Below are 13853 nucleotides of genomic sequence, written 5' to 3'. Positions count from 1 at the left end.
CTCAATTTCATTTTCTCAAAACGTATTTTCCATTAGGAAAAATATTTGTAATACTTAAATACTGTAGACCTTTCCCACTTAAACAAATTAAAAACTTAATTAGAAAATGTCATAGACTTAAATATTAACTGCATATATCTTACTACAAAACACATCTAACTCTCATGAAAGAGGTTAAAATACACATCCGCATATAAACCTGCACCTTCCTGCACCACCCTCCATTTAAAGTGTGATTAAGCCAGACATGACAATTATCCTAGTTCTACAGGCCTACATCAAATGTGAAAAATAAATGTCTCATATGACTCATATGTTCTTTATACTGGAGATATTTTCTGCCACTAGATCACAATTGTATTTCATGGGCTAAAAGAACACTGTAACCATCTTTAACGGTGCTTTAATTTATCTATTTTGAGGAGCAAAAGGAAGTGAAAAGAATACAAGAAACTGAGAAATATATATATATATATAATTCAGCCCCAAATTATCTGCATATGTGACAGTCCCCTTGAGTGAAGAGTTATTTGTTAAGTTACCTGTTCAAAGCAAACAAGACAAATATAAAACAATCTATATTCCCCACTGGTGCAAGAAAAACAGTGATTTCAACATTTCAAAGATGTTGTTTATCTGAATAAGCAATAATTCTAGGACTATTAAAGAAATGTATCATTAATACCTGAACTTCTGAATCAAAAGAAAAGAGATTCTGTCTTCCATCTCCTCTACTGAGTTTGTTTAGTTGTTCAGTTTCTCTTCCATACTAAAATTTTAAAAAATAAGTATGTTACTTCCTTTCCTTCAAAACAGTGTTAAATACTATTTAAATGTATAGTTTATGTGAAACTATCAATCTGTCACAGCTTCAAAAATATACCATTCATCTTGTAGTCAGTACAAAACAGGAATGCAAGAGACTCTGGATGCAAAGGAGAAATAAACAAAAGAGAAATCACCATAGTTTTCATAGCCATTATGTTAGCTATAGAATATTATATGTAATTCTGATTCCATCACTTTGGGAAATACCTAATGGAGCTGCACAATCCAGGATGACAAAGATTGAGAGGGAATGCAACTAAAATCTATAAAATCATTTTATAAAATCCTAGATAAGGCCAGGCACAGTGGTTCATGCTGGTAATCCCAGCACTTTGGGAGGCCGAAGTGGGTGGATCACTCGAGGCCAGGAGTTCAAGACCAGCCTGGCCAACAAGGTGAAACCCTGTCTCTACTAAAAATACAAAGATTAGCTGGGTGTGGTGGTGGGCGCCTGTAATCCTAGTTACTCAGGAGGCTGAGGCAGGAGAATCACTTGAACCTCGGCAACGGAGGTTGCAGTGAGGTGAGATCGTGCTACTGCACTCCAGCCTGGGCGATAGAGTGAGACTCTGTCTCAAAAAAAAAAAAAAATCCTAGATTAGAGGATCATGACTGTGTCCCTAAATTTTGAAAAATAGCTTTGAAGTTTATGAGGGGTAAATTTAAAATAGAAAAAAAAAAGGAGCTTCCAAATTTGTGTAACTAATTTGTCCAGTAAGATGAATAAAGTAAAAATATAAATAGATTTGGCAATGATTTAAATGAATAAATGGGTCACAACCTTCTAATCTACTATAATATAGAGTCTACAGAATACAGTATCGTGGTAAGATACTCAGGACAATCATCTCTACAATTTCAAAACTGGTTCATTTCAAACTTCAAACAGCAGAGTAAATAACAAAAATGATGCATGTTCACCAAAATCTTTATCAGATTAAATCATTCATATACACATATATTTACATATAGAGAATATGATTTTCATGTGAGATTAACATATGTTGGTCATAGATTAAATATCATGTGCATAAGCTGCATCATTATCCTTTTGGAAGAAGAATATTTTATGAATGATATACAGTAATTAAATTAAATAAGAACTAGCAGATAAAATTAATGAAGTCACAAAAGCCTGGAAGTATTTCTTGGTGTCTGGAAAAAAATAAGATTTTTCCAAACTGTCAGTTGGTACTTACAAGTTAGTCTTCAGGAGTGCAACTTTTCTTTTACAATCTCTACCTGTTTCACCAATTTGCTGTGGTTTTTAACGTGGAAATGACATTGCCAAATGGAATCCAGCATTAAAACTTTAATAGCTAATCCTGCATTATCTCAGTTGAAGGCAAGTTGCCATATGAAAGATGTACCTTCATCAGTTCCGGATGCATGCTCCTTTCCAAACTTGCCATGATGTTCTCGGCTTTTCCTTGGCTGCTAGTTTCATCATCTGCAAATTCATTAAAAGCAGATGTTCTAAACCATACAGACCATTACTAATAACCTAAGAGGAGTATCCTAACTATCTCTCCCACCCATCCTCTCCTACAAGATTTATTGCAAAGAATTTCTATTATGAAAGCATAGGGAAAACTTTAATGGACTTTTGAAAACCTGCCATGAATTTTCTATCTGTTTTAGTCTGGTTATATTTCATGTGTCAGAGCCCATGCAGCATCAACTGTTTAAAAAAAGTCTATCAACCTCCACAGTCACTTATTAATGAAGAAGCAGGTCAACTTTTAAGATTAAGAGTTCTCTATTCACCCTGCACAGAGGACATTTCCACGGATTAAAGACAAGGGCTTTACTTCAATAATAAATCACTTTAAAATTCTGACCTTGTGCTGTTTCTACCGTCTCCTTTTTTTCTTGAACTAAACTGTCGGTGTTGATCTGAATAATCTTTTTCAAAGTTATCAACCATTCCTCCATTTCCTGCTCAGTTTCAGCAGCCAGATAATGGCTATATTTATCTAACATCTTGAGTTCAAAAGCATGACGGCGCATTTTGGGGCACTAGAGGGGAGAAAAAGTATGTGTTCAGTTAGTTTAGTTGTACTTTTACTATTAGATGTCATTAGTTTATATTTATTTTTATCTCAGCTTAGTGCATATGTGCGTCAAGACTTTCATGAAATAACTGCTTCTTTCAGTAAGAAACAGACACTCTAAGACAACAAATGACCATGTTAAATATATTTTTTGTTCCCCTCCCTCAGGACTGAGCACAGCAGTATGAATATGTATAAAGTTGGGAGAAAACAATACTTGTTAAGTATTATCATTTAAGGCCTTTTGGCATCCTTCACATTCAGAAAATCAAAGTACCACCATAAAAGTAAGCAAACATTTTAGAATTTCCACTCCGTTCAAACTTTTCCTTGAATATTTAAGGATTTTCAAAGTCAGCACTTTAAAAAATTTAAATATGACCTGAAACAAATCTGATAAATTTATATCTCACCATAAAAGGCACTATAGATCCTAACTCATTTTACCACGCATAGTATCAACTGTATCACAATAGTATAAAAGAAGACCACAGTGTTTGGCAGCACAATAGGGCGACCATAGTTAACAATAATTTATTGTGTATTTCAACATAACTAGAAGAGTGGATTTGGAATGTTCCTAACACAATTAAATGATACACACTTGAGGTGATGGATAACCCAATTACTCTGATTCGATCATTTGCACATTGTATACTTGTATCAAACTATCACATGTACCCCCAAAATATGTAGAAATATTCCATATCCATAGCAACGAAAAAGTAAAGACGGGGGCAGTGGCTCACACCTGTAGTCCTAGCACTTTGGGAGACAGAGGTGGGCGGATTGCTTAAGCCCAGGAGTTTGAGACCAGCCTGAGCAAAGCGGTGAAACCTCATCTCTACAAAAAAAATACAAAAAAATTAGCCAGGCGTGATGGCGCATGGCTGTAGTCCCAGCTACTCGGGGGGCTGAGGTGGGAGGATCACCTAAGCCTTGGAGTTCAAGGGTGCAGTGAGCCAAGATGGTACTACTACACTCCAGCCGGGGCGACACAGTGAGATCCTGCCTCAAAAAAAAAATTAAAAATTAAAAAGAGAGGCCCCAGCATGGTGGTTTATGCATGTAATCCCAGCACTTTGGAGGCTAAGGTGGATTGCCTGCAGCAAGGAGTTCAAGGCTGCAAGGCTGCAGTGAGATATGATCATGCCACTGCACTCCAGACAGGGCAAGACTCCAAAGAAGGAAAGAAAGAAAGAAGGAAGGAAGGAAGGAAGGGAGAGAAGGAAAGAACGAAAGAGAGAAAGAGAGAGAGAGAGAGAAAGAGAGAGAGAAAGAAACAGAAAGAAAGAAAGAGAAAGAAAGAAAGAAAGCTAGCAAGCAAGCAAAGAAGAAGAAGAAGAATGGCTTGGTAAAAAAGAAAGAAAAAATAAGACCATGCAACCATAGTTGGTTCACATTAAATTGTGACTCTCCATAAAATACATGGAAGTAACCTGTGCTGAATACCACCACACAAGGAAAATAAGTCTCCTCCTTTTCTCAAGCTTGCTGATACATTCTTTTACTTTACCACCTTCTCTGTCATGAAAAAAGAAATGACATACTACCCTTTTCAAATCCCTCAGCATTAATTTCAAGAAATGCTCATGAATCAATAATTTTCCACTGCATGGTCATTATTCAAGAAGGAACCAAGAAAGTTCCTCCTTCTAATCTTTGAAGTCTAGGAAAGGATGAAATTAAACTGCTGTATCAAGTCATAAAGATTTATACATTTGAAAATATTTGGGAGGCGGTATCATAAATAGATGAGGTGCCTGAGCATGGCGGCTCACGCCTGTAATCCCAGCACTTTGGGTGGCTGAGGTGAGCGGATCACTTGAGGTCAGGAATTTGAGACCAGCCTGGCCAACATGCAGAAACCCCACCTCTGACAGAGATAGGAGACAGCCAAGGATTCCCGGCAAAACCTTTAATCTGTGAGGTGGGAAACCTGCTAGCAGGACTCTCTCTCACTTTGGTGAGAGTTATTTTTCCTTTTCACTCAGTAAATTCCACTTCTCACCCTTCTATGTGTCCACAAGCCTAATCTTTCCTGGTTATGTGACAAGAACTGGTTTTAACTGAACTAAGGAGAAAGTTATACAACATCTCTACTAAAAATACAAAAATTAGCCAGGCATGGTGGTGGGTGCCTCTAATCCCAGCTACTCTAGGCAGGAGAATCGCCTGAACCCAGAAGGTGGAGGTTGCAGCAAGCTGAGATTGCGCCACTGCACTCCAGCCTGGGCAACATAGTGAGACTCTGTCTCAAAAAAAAAAAAAGAAAAGAAAAAAATTTTTTAAATGATAATAAAAATAAAAAGATGAGGGAAGCACTACAAAGAAAGGTCAATCCGGAAATTGTGTGTGCCTCGTTCTTCCAGTAAGAAAGCTCTTCTTTATATATATGAATATATATGAATTCATATATATGAATATATATATGAATTCATATATATGAATATATAATCATATATATGAATATATAATATATAATCATACATATAAGCACATTTTATTCACATAGAGCTTTGTACTTTTTAAAAAGTGTTTTCTCATTTGTTAGAATTTTTTAATTTATCTTTTTAGAGATGAGATCTCACTGTGCTGCCCAGGCTGGAGTGCACTGGCTAATTCCACAGGCGTGATCATATCTCACTGCAGCGTCAAACTCCTGGGCCCAAGCAATGCTCCTGCCACAGGCTCCTGAGTAGCTGGCACTACAGGCACACAACATCATGCCCTAAAGGTATTTTCTCATTTGATCCTCACAACAATCTTGTTTGATAGAGTATACAGATATTACTAATCCCACTTCACAGTTCTGAAAATGAAGATTTAGGTAAATTGAGGGTGCTGAACTAACATCACTTTCCTCCTAATCAGCCCATTGTTCTTCTAGTCCACCACACCACCCTGGCTCTGTAATAATGACTTCTGTTCCATAGTCAATTGACTTCGCATTCAGATCATCTCTCAGCCCTCTACTTCCCACCCTGTTTCTGTCTGTGTCCCCTCAGTAATTCATATCAACAAACATTCATTAAGTCCCTACTGTGTGCAGAACCCTGGTAATTATAGAAGAAACAGAAATGAGTAAGAGATGGTCCCTGTAATCCCGAAAGGAATGTGTAGAATAAACCAAAATTAGAATGTGACTTAGTTGTATGACAGAAGGAAAAGCAAAATGGTTAGCACAGGAGAGGTGGAGCTTAATTCTACTTGGTAGTCATGAGGGTGAGGAAGGAAACACAAAACTTTTCACGGCAGAAGTAGCCTTTAAGCTGAGTCATAAAAGATAAGGTTCAAACGGGAATAGAAGGAGAAATTATATATAGCAAGAAGAGGAAAAAAATGTAAGGCAAGCCATATATGTGTGAAATGCCTTAGAATGCTTAGCCTGGTGTGACCAGAGCACAGAATACACAAGGGGGTTCAGGAGGGATGAGGCTAGAAAGCACAGTGAGGCCAAATCACTATGGGCCTTCAATGTCAGGGCAAAAGCTTTAGAGTTCACTCTGTAAGACAATAAATCAAGAGCCAAAAGATTTGGAGAAGGCAAATGATTGACCCAAACTATATCTTAGGGAGTTGAACTGGAGCAAGACAAGAAATCAGGAGGCATAAAAGCACAACTTTGGGCCAGCGATGATAAAAGGGAGAACCGGAGAAAGGGCAATGAAAGTAGGAGGTAAGAGGTTAAGAGGCACTTTAGAGCCAGACTCAAAGAGACTTGATAAACATTTAAATATTGGCACTGAGCAAGAACAGGGCACTGAAGAGGATTCTGAGCTTTCTAGTGTAGATGTTTCGGAGGACGGAGATGCCATCAATCAAGATAGAAAAATGCCGAGGTTCATTTTCTTTCCTTTTTTTTTTTTGTGATGGAGTCTCACTCCATCACCCAGGCTGCAGTGTAGTGGCACCATCTTGGCTCACTGCAACCTCTGACTCCCGGATTCAAGCGATTCTCCTGCCTCAGCCTCCTGTGTAGCTGGGATTACAGGTGCGTGCCACCACACCTGGCTAATTTTTGTATTTTTAGTAGAGACGGGGTTTCGCCATGTTACCTAGGCTAGTCTCGAACTCCTGACCTCAAGTGACCTGCCCACCTCAGCCTTACAAAGCACAGGGATTATACACATGAGCCACCGCACCAGTCACTTTTTCTTTTCTTTTTTGTAGACAGGGTCTTGCTCTGTCACCCAGGCTGGAGTGCAGTGGTGCAATCACGGCTCACTGCAGCTTCAACCTCCTAGACTCAAGTGATCCTCCCACTTCAGCCTCCAGAGTAGCTGGGACCACAGGAATGTGCCACCATGCCTGGGTAATTTTTGTATTTTTTTGTAGAGATGGGGTCTCTTTGTTGCCCAGGCTGATGTACTCCTAGGCTCAAGCGATCCTCCTACCTCAGCCTCTCAAAGTGCTGGGATTACGGGCATGAGCGACCATACCCAACCATCTGGGGTTCTTAAAAGTTTATCAATAACCCTCTTAGAAAAAGAGAAGGATTACCTCAATGGCCTTACCTGAACAACATCAATGCAGGCGTCCAAGTAGATGCAACCTTTTGATTCTTTTGAATTTTTCTCATCTTTATAGGAATTGAGAATATATGAACCGTCAGGAAGTTGGGTCAAGTAAAAATATCGTCTCTTGAATACCTACATGGGGAAAACCCAGCAATGATACATTTGTTACATATATATTGCATTTGAATAGTTTCTCTGAACTAAAAACCTCAAAAGCTTGCCAGGCATTGTGCCTGGACAATCTTCAGACAACCCTGACAAAATGTTAGGAATTATCATTATCTTCATTTTTCTAAGATAGTGAATGAAAATCACATGATTTACCCTCAGTTAATCAAATATCTAGAGAACAATAATTAAGACTTAACACTTTGAAATGTATAAAGCATTCTGATATCTGAATCTCCTGACCCTTTCACTATAGCATTCTTTTCCCATTTAATTGCAAACCATGATTACATCATTTTAATTTGGTTTCTATTACCACGAATCCAAGAATAAACATAAAAAGCATATATATACATATATACATATACCCACATTACATATTTCCATCTCACCTACACATGTACTCATCTACACTGTACCACTGTCTTTGCTTCTGAAAGTCCAGTTTACAGGGCACTCACAGGGAAGCACAGAGTCATTAGTTGCCTGTCAGTTGTTGTCGAGTGCCCCAAGTGCTGAGCTTTAAATCAACAGGCCTAATGGAACTATGCCATTTGTTTGGAGTTAGGGATTCACAATAGTTAAGGAGTAGCCTGTTGCTACAACTCACAGCAAAGCCCACAGGAACAGGAAAAGGTTGGGGACTGCCTGATGAGTTCATGCTGTCCCTCTATTCTCCCCTAAAAACAGACTTTGACAGTCTGATAAAAGAGGTGAGAAAAGGGATTAGGAGCTCTCTGATGAATTGATGCTTCTTTCAGTAAGTCACAAACTGCAGGCTATGTCAAGCAATTGTCACAGTGAAAGGCAGAGCTTATTCAAGTTGCAATTTCCCAGGATGACAGATCTGAAGTCACTTCAGGGTGAGATGGGAAGAGCAGCTAGGAAATAGACTCCTGGTGATTATTGAGGAAATGCATTCCTATGCATCTTGTCTTATTCGAAGAACCTGGCTTTAAAATTTAAGCTGGTCATTTTTAATTACCCATCTGATTATCCAATATGATCCCTGATCATTTTGAGAACTTTAATTATGGAAAGAGTATTATTTGGCAAGATTGTTCTTGCCAACAACTTAACGTCTGGCGAAGTACCTGAAACATCAATTTATTTCTCCATAGCATGACCAAGCAAAATATATAAAAGCCTTAAGGGACATTTATTTTTAGAAAAACCAGTAAAAATAAATAACATTGATAGTTATTTTTGACTTGTATAAATATCATTGATTTTTTTAATGAATGACAAAAATATATATCAGTGTAAGGAATACCCTAACAGGTTAGACTGATAAATGCTACAGCTTCTATCTCGGGAAGGGGCCATGTGCGCTACGTGCTATCAACAGAAAAGAGTCCTAGCAGAAAACATCAGTTTGTTTTGCAATGCCAGTCAATTAAATGTTATTGTATTAGTATGCAAAGGAACAGAAAGAGAATGTGTGGGTATATTTATATCTTTCATATATGTACATATCTCATATATGTGAGAATATATACATATATTCTCATATTCAATTAATCTACATTTAAGTTTGCTGGAAGAAATCTAGATTAATATTAAAGGAAAATGTTAATCATAATGGTGATTATATATGCATGTTTGCTTATTTTCTTTATTTTTATTTTTATTTTTATTTTTAGTAGACACAAGGTCTCCCTATGTTGCCCATGCTGGTCTCGAACTCCTGAGCTCAAGGGATCCTTCTGCCTCAGCCTCCCAAAAGTGAGCCATCCTGCCTGGCCTATTTGCTTATTTTCATGACAATGGTTCACCTCTCTCATTAAAATGATGGGAATAGAAGGCTTAAAATTACATGCTGAGGTCATTTCAAATGAATAACATGTAATGAACACTAACTTTGTGTAACACATTGCTTTTTAAAATTATCACAATAATTATCTATAACAAAACTAGAATACATCTTTCAGGCCAAAAGTAACATGAAAAAAATAATACGAAAAAATTTATATTTGAATTGTTCAAATCTAAAACTGAAATTCTGCTGCTTCAGTGGGACAGCCTACAGAATCCACTTGCAGAGTCAACAGCCAGCAACAAAGAGAGAGGCAGAAGAAGAGAAAATACAGAGCAAAACATTTGTGGCATACAGTCAAATTATAGTCTGAGAAATTTTTTTTTCACATACAGCTGCCTCACCAAGCAAAGAAATTCTGTGGCAGCCACCACTTCCAATATTAGCAAAGCGCATCATTACAATGGACATGGAAAGGGATATGAAATTACAGCAAATCACTTCCTGTAACATTGCAATTATATCTAAATGTGACACTAGGGTAGGTAGCTTATGAATCTGGGGAGAGAATATGATGCCTGAAAGAGCACTCAGAAAGAGCAGTTGCCTGAAAGTCTTATGATACTGATTCTCAGCCAGTATCTCCTGCTAACCAGCAGTGAAATTGTCCTCAAGACTCTGCTTCTCTCAGTTTACTCACTTTTAAAATGATGACATCAGACGAGATGATCTGTAAGATCATATTTTTCCACAATCTACAAATAATTACATTCAACTTGAACAAATAACACAGCAGCCTTCCTAGCCTGGAAGCTACTCTCCCCATGTGATTTCTCATACACTAGAAACACACAGTTTGGACAGTAAGGAATATTTTTAAAAGTCATCTCTATGTAGAAATCAGACTCTGCCCAACAACAAATTGTAAGGTCTCTTCTCATTCTAATATTTTATGATATATGTTGGGTTTCAACTTCTGAGAAGCTTTTAAGATATCTTTTGCAAAGAAGAAAGGAATATCCTAAATCTCTCCCACGGAAATCAAAGGGAAATCAGAAACATAACTTCCTAGACATTTAAAAAATTTCCACAATGCAGCTACTTAGGGTATAAGTTTATATATATTTTTTACATTTCTAAAAGAAGACAGGTGTTAAAATAACGACTATACAGAATAATGGTAATTACTCTATATCATACCTGTCATTTGAAGGCTGCAAGCCTTTTGTAACCAATAGCTAATTCTTTTAATGCCTCTTGGGGTAAGTATCATTATCCACATTTTACCTAACAGCAAACTGAGGGATCAAGAGCTCATTCAAATTCACACAGGCGGCCAGGAGCGGTGGTTCATGCCTCTAATACCAACACTTTGGGAGGCCGAGGTGGGTGAAACATCTGAAGTCAGAAGTTCGAGACCAGCCTGGCCAACATGGTGAAACCGTGTCTCTATTAAAAATGCAAAAATTAGCCAGGCGTGGTGGCGCACCCCTGTAATCCCAGCAACTCGGGAGGCTGAGGTGAGAGAATTACTTGAACCCGGGAGGCGGAGGCTGCAGTGAGCCGAGATCAGACCACTGCACTCCAGCCTGGGCGAGACAGCAAGACTCCGTCTCAAAAAAAAAAAAAAAAAGGTTCACACAGGCAAGTCACTGATAGAACTGGAATCAGAATAGGATAATGGCTACAAAGAGAATCTTGCCCGAATCCTCCAATGGCTTCCCATCTTACTTTACAGTAAGATCTAAAATCCTCACCATAGCCCAGAACACTGCACAGGATTTGGCCTCAGATTACTTCTTGGATTCTACTTCTTCTCTTTTTTTTTTTTTTTTTTTTTTTTTTTGAGACAGAGTCTCATTCTGTCTCCCGGGCTGGAGTACAGTGGCGCGATCTCGGCTCACTGCAAGCTCCACCTCCTGGATTCACGCCATTCTCCGGCCTCAGCCTCCTGAGTAGCTGGGACTACAGGCGCCCGCCACCATGCCCGGCTAATTTTTCTGTATTTTTAGTAGAGACGGGGTTTCACCATGTTAGCCAGGATGGTCTCGATCTGACCTCGTGACCCACCCACCTCAGCCTCCCAAAGTGTTGGGATTACAGGCATGAGCCACCGCGCCCGGCCTTCCTGGGACTCTATTTCTAATCTTTCTGCTCCAGCTACACTGGCTTATCTGCTGTTACTCAAATATCTCAAAGTAAGCTCCTTTGGGTCTCTGTACTTCCTGTTTCCTCAGCCTAGAATCCTCTTTCCTCACTATCCACACAGTTTACTTTCTTACTCCTTTCACGTCTTTGCTTGAATCTCCCCTCCTCTGGGAGGCCTTCTGTACCACCTGCCCTCATCATAGCACCCAGTTATGTCTTTTTCATGGAGTGATCCCTATACAAATATGTTATCCATCTATCTGTTTTATTTGCTGTCTCTTTCTAGCCCATGAAGTTTCATGTTTCATCTACTGCTGTTAACCCTCCAGTACCTATAACAATGCCTGGACTCAATAAAATGTTTCAAAATGAATAAACAATGAATGAATAATCCCATTTCCAGCAAAGATTCTCCAGCAGATTCTCCAGTGGTTTCATACAACAGAATTGTGTTTCTCTGTAATGCCCACACTCTTCTTTCTCCTCCTCCTCGTCTTTATTATTTTTGTTAGATGGTGAACACAGCTGAAAATGCCCCACCTTACTCAGTGAAGAACATAGATCCTGAAGACTGGCCCATTCAGACCACCCACAACAATAAAACAGAGAGCAAGCCAAAGGATTTGATTCTATAGGATCAGGTCCTGCCAAGTGTGCTTAAGGCCCCAAGCTGTTGGAATGACACACTTTTTTTTTTTTTTTTCCCGGAGACAGAGCCACGCTCTGTTGCCCAGGCTGTAGTGCAGTGGTGTGATCTCAGCTTACTGCAACCTCTGCCTCCCGGATTCAAGCAATTCTCCTGCCTCAGCCTCCCAAGTAGCTGGGATTACAGGTGCGTAACACCACGCCTGGCTAATTTTTTTTTTTTTTTTTTTTTTTTTTTTTTTTTTTTTTTTTTTTTTTTAGTAGAGATGGGGTTTCACCATGTTGTCCAGGCTGGTCTTGAACTTCTGGCCTCAAGTGATCTACCCACCTCAGCCTCCCAAAGTGTTGGGATTACAGGTGTGAGCTACCGTGCCTGGCCAGATGACAACCTTTTTGAACCCCTTCTGGAGCAGGAACAAAGGTCTTTTGTCATTCAGCTGCATCAAAGATTAAACATAGGAAGGAAAGTTGGAGCACTTAGTATCCTCAAAGTAGGAAAATGGCTGGGGGTGGCGGCTCACATCTGTAATCCCAGTACTTTGGGATGCTGAGGCGGGTGGATCACCTGAGGTCAGGAGTTCGATACCAGCCTGGCCAACATGGCGAAACCCCATCTCTGCTAAAAATACAAAAATTAGCTGGGCGTGGTGGTGCACACCTGTAATCCCAGCTACTTGAGAGGCTGAGGCTGGAGAAGTGCTTGAACCCAGGAGGCAGAGGTTGCAGTGAGCAGAGATTGTACCACTGCACTCCAGCCTGGAAGACAGAGCGAGATCCTCTGTCAAAAAAAAAAAAAAGAAAGAAAGAAAAGAAAGTAGGAAAACCTTTTATCATTTTATACAGCAAATCCCAAGAGTGTTTACCTATTGTGTGTTACCTAGAGGGGTAATTATTTACTGCTAAATTGCATGAACCAGAAGCCCTTAGAAAGGATACCTCAAACATTTAGAGGTAGAGTAGGTAGGCCAAGAGCAATGTAGAAATGATGTAGGGGAACTTGCCTAATGTCTCAGACAGAACACAGTGGAAGAGCCAGCAAGGAAAAGGAGAAAGCAGGAGAGACAGAGACATACTGGGTCTTAGAACTGTTCTGCACAAAAATGAAAGAAACAATGGGGAAAAAAACCACAGGACTTAGAAAAGTGAGTTGCAGTAATGACACCAGAATGCCAGGAACTTCATCCTGCTAAAGAACCCCTACCACTACGTTGGCAACCTGATATATCACTCACCTCTCTCCATCATGTCATTTACAGTCCTATCAAGTTTATTTTGTTTTTTTTTTTCTTTTCAAGATGAAGTCTCACTCTGTCACCCAGGATGGAGTGCAGTGGCACGATCTCAGCTCACTGCAACCTCAGCCTCCTGGGTTCAAGCGATCCTCCCACCTCAGCCTCTCAAGTGGGTGGGACTATAGGTGTGTGTCACCATACCCGGCTAAGCTTTTTGTCTTTTTAGTGGAGACAGGGTTTCACCGTGTTGCCAAGGCTGGTCTCGAACTCCTGACCTCAAGTGATCCTTCTGGCTTGGCCTCCCAAAGTGCTGGCATTACAGGCATGAGCCACCACACCCGGCCCCAAGTTTTAATATATGACACTCTCCTACCCACTGAGAAACTGAGTAAAAATCAAATCGCTTTTCTTAAATAATTCTACCATATCTGGGCACTGAAGAGTTCAACTATTTGATTTAAAGCCAAGTCTAGTAGGAGGGGTCTACAATCCACCCTTCTCA

The 13853-nt window shown here is 39.5% G+C and overlaps 1 protein-coding gene across 4 annotated transcripts in view; it reads right to left on the bottom strand.

Moving 5' to 3' along the window:
- The window catches only part of DOCK11 (dedicator of cytokinesis 11), a 191256-nt gene that overhangs the window by 117897 nt on the left and 59506 nt on the right, over positions 1 to 13853 (bottom strand). For all 4 annotated transcript variants that reach the window (XM_034949440.3, XM_034949442.3, XM_034949441.4 and 1 more), the window contains exons 7-10: positions 7400 to 7534; positions 2670 to 2847; positions 2199 to 2278; positions 686 to 769 (exon numbers count right to left, since the gene is read on the bottom strand). In XM_034949440.3, coding sequence (XP_034805331.1) covers positions 686 to 769; positions 2199 to 2278; positions 2670 to 2847; positions 7400 to 7534 — 477 coding nt within the window. The remainder of the gene's footprint in view (positions 1 to 685; positions 770 to 2198; positions 2279 to 2669; positions 2848 to 7399; positions 7535 to 13853) is intronic.

Source organism: Pan paniscus, chromosome X, assembly GCF_029289425.2.
Source record: "Pan paniscus chromosome X, NHGRI_mPanPan1-v2.0_pri, whole genome shotgun sequence".
NCBI lineage: Eukaryota > Metazoa > Chordata > Mammalia > Primates > Hominidae > Pan > Pan paniscus.
This window is presented reverse-complemented; position numbering and strand designations above follow the sequence as displayed.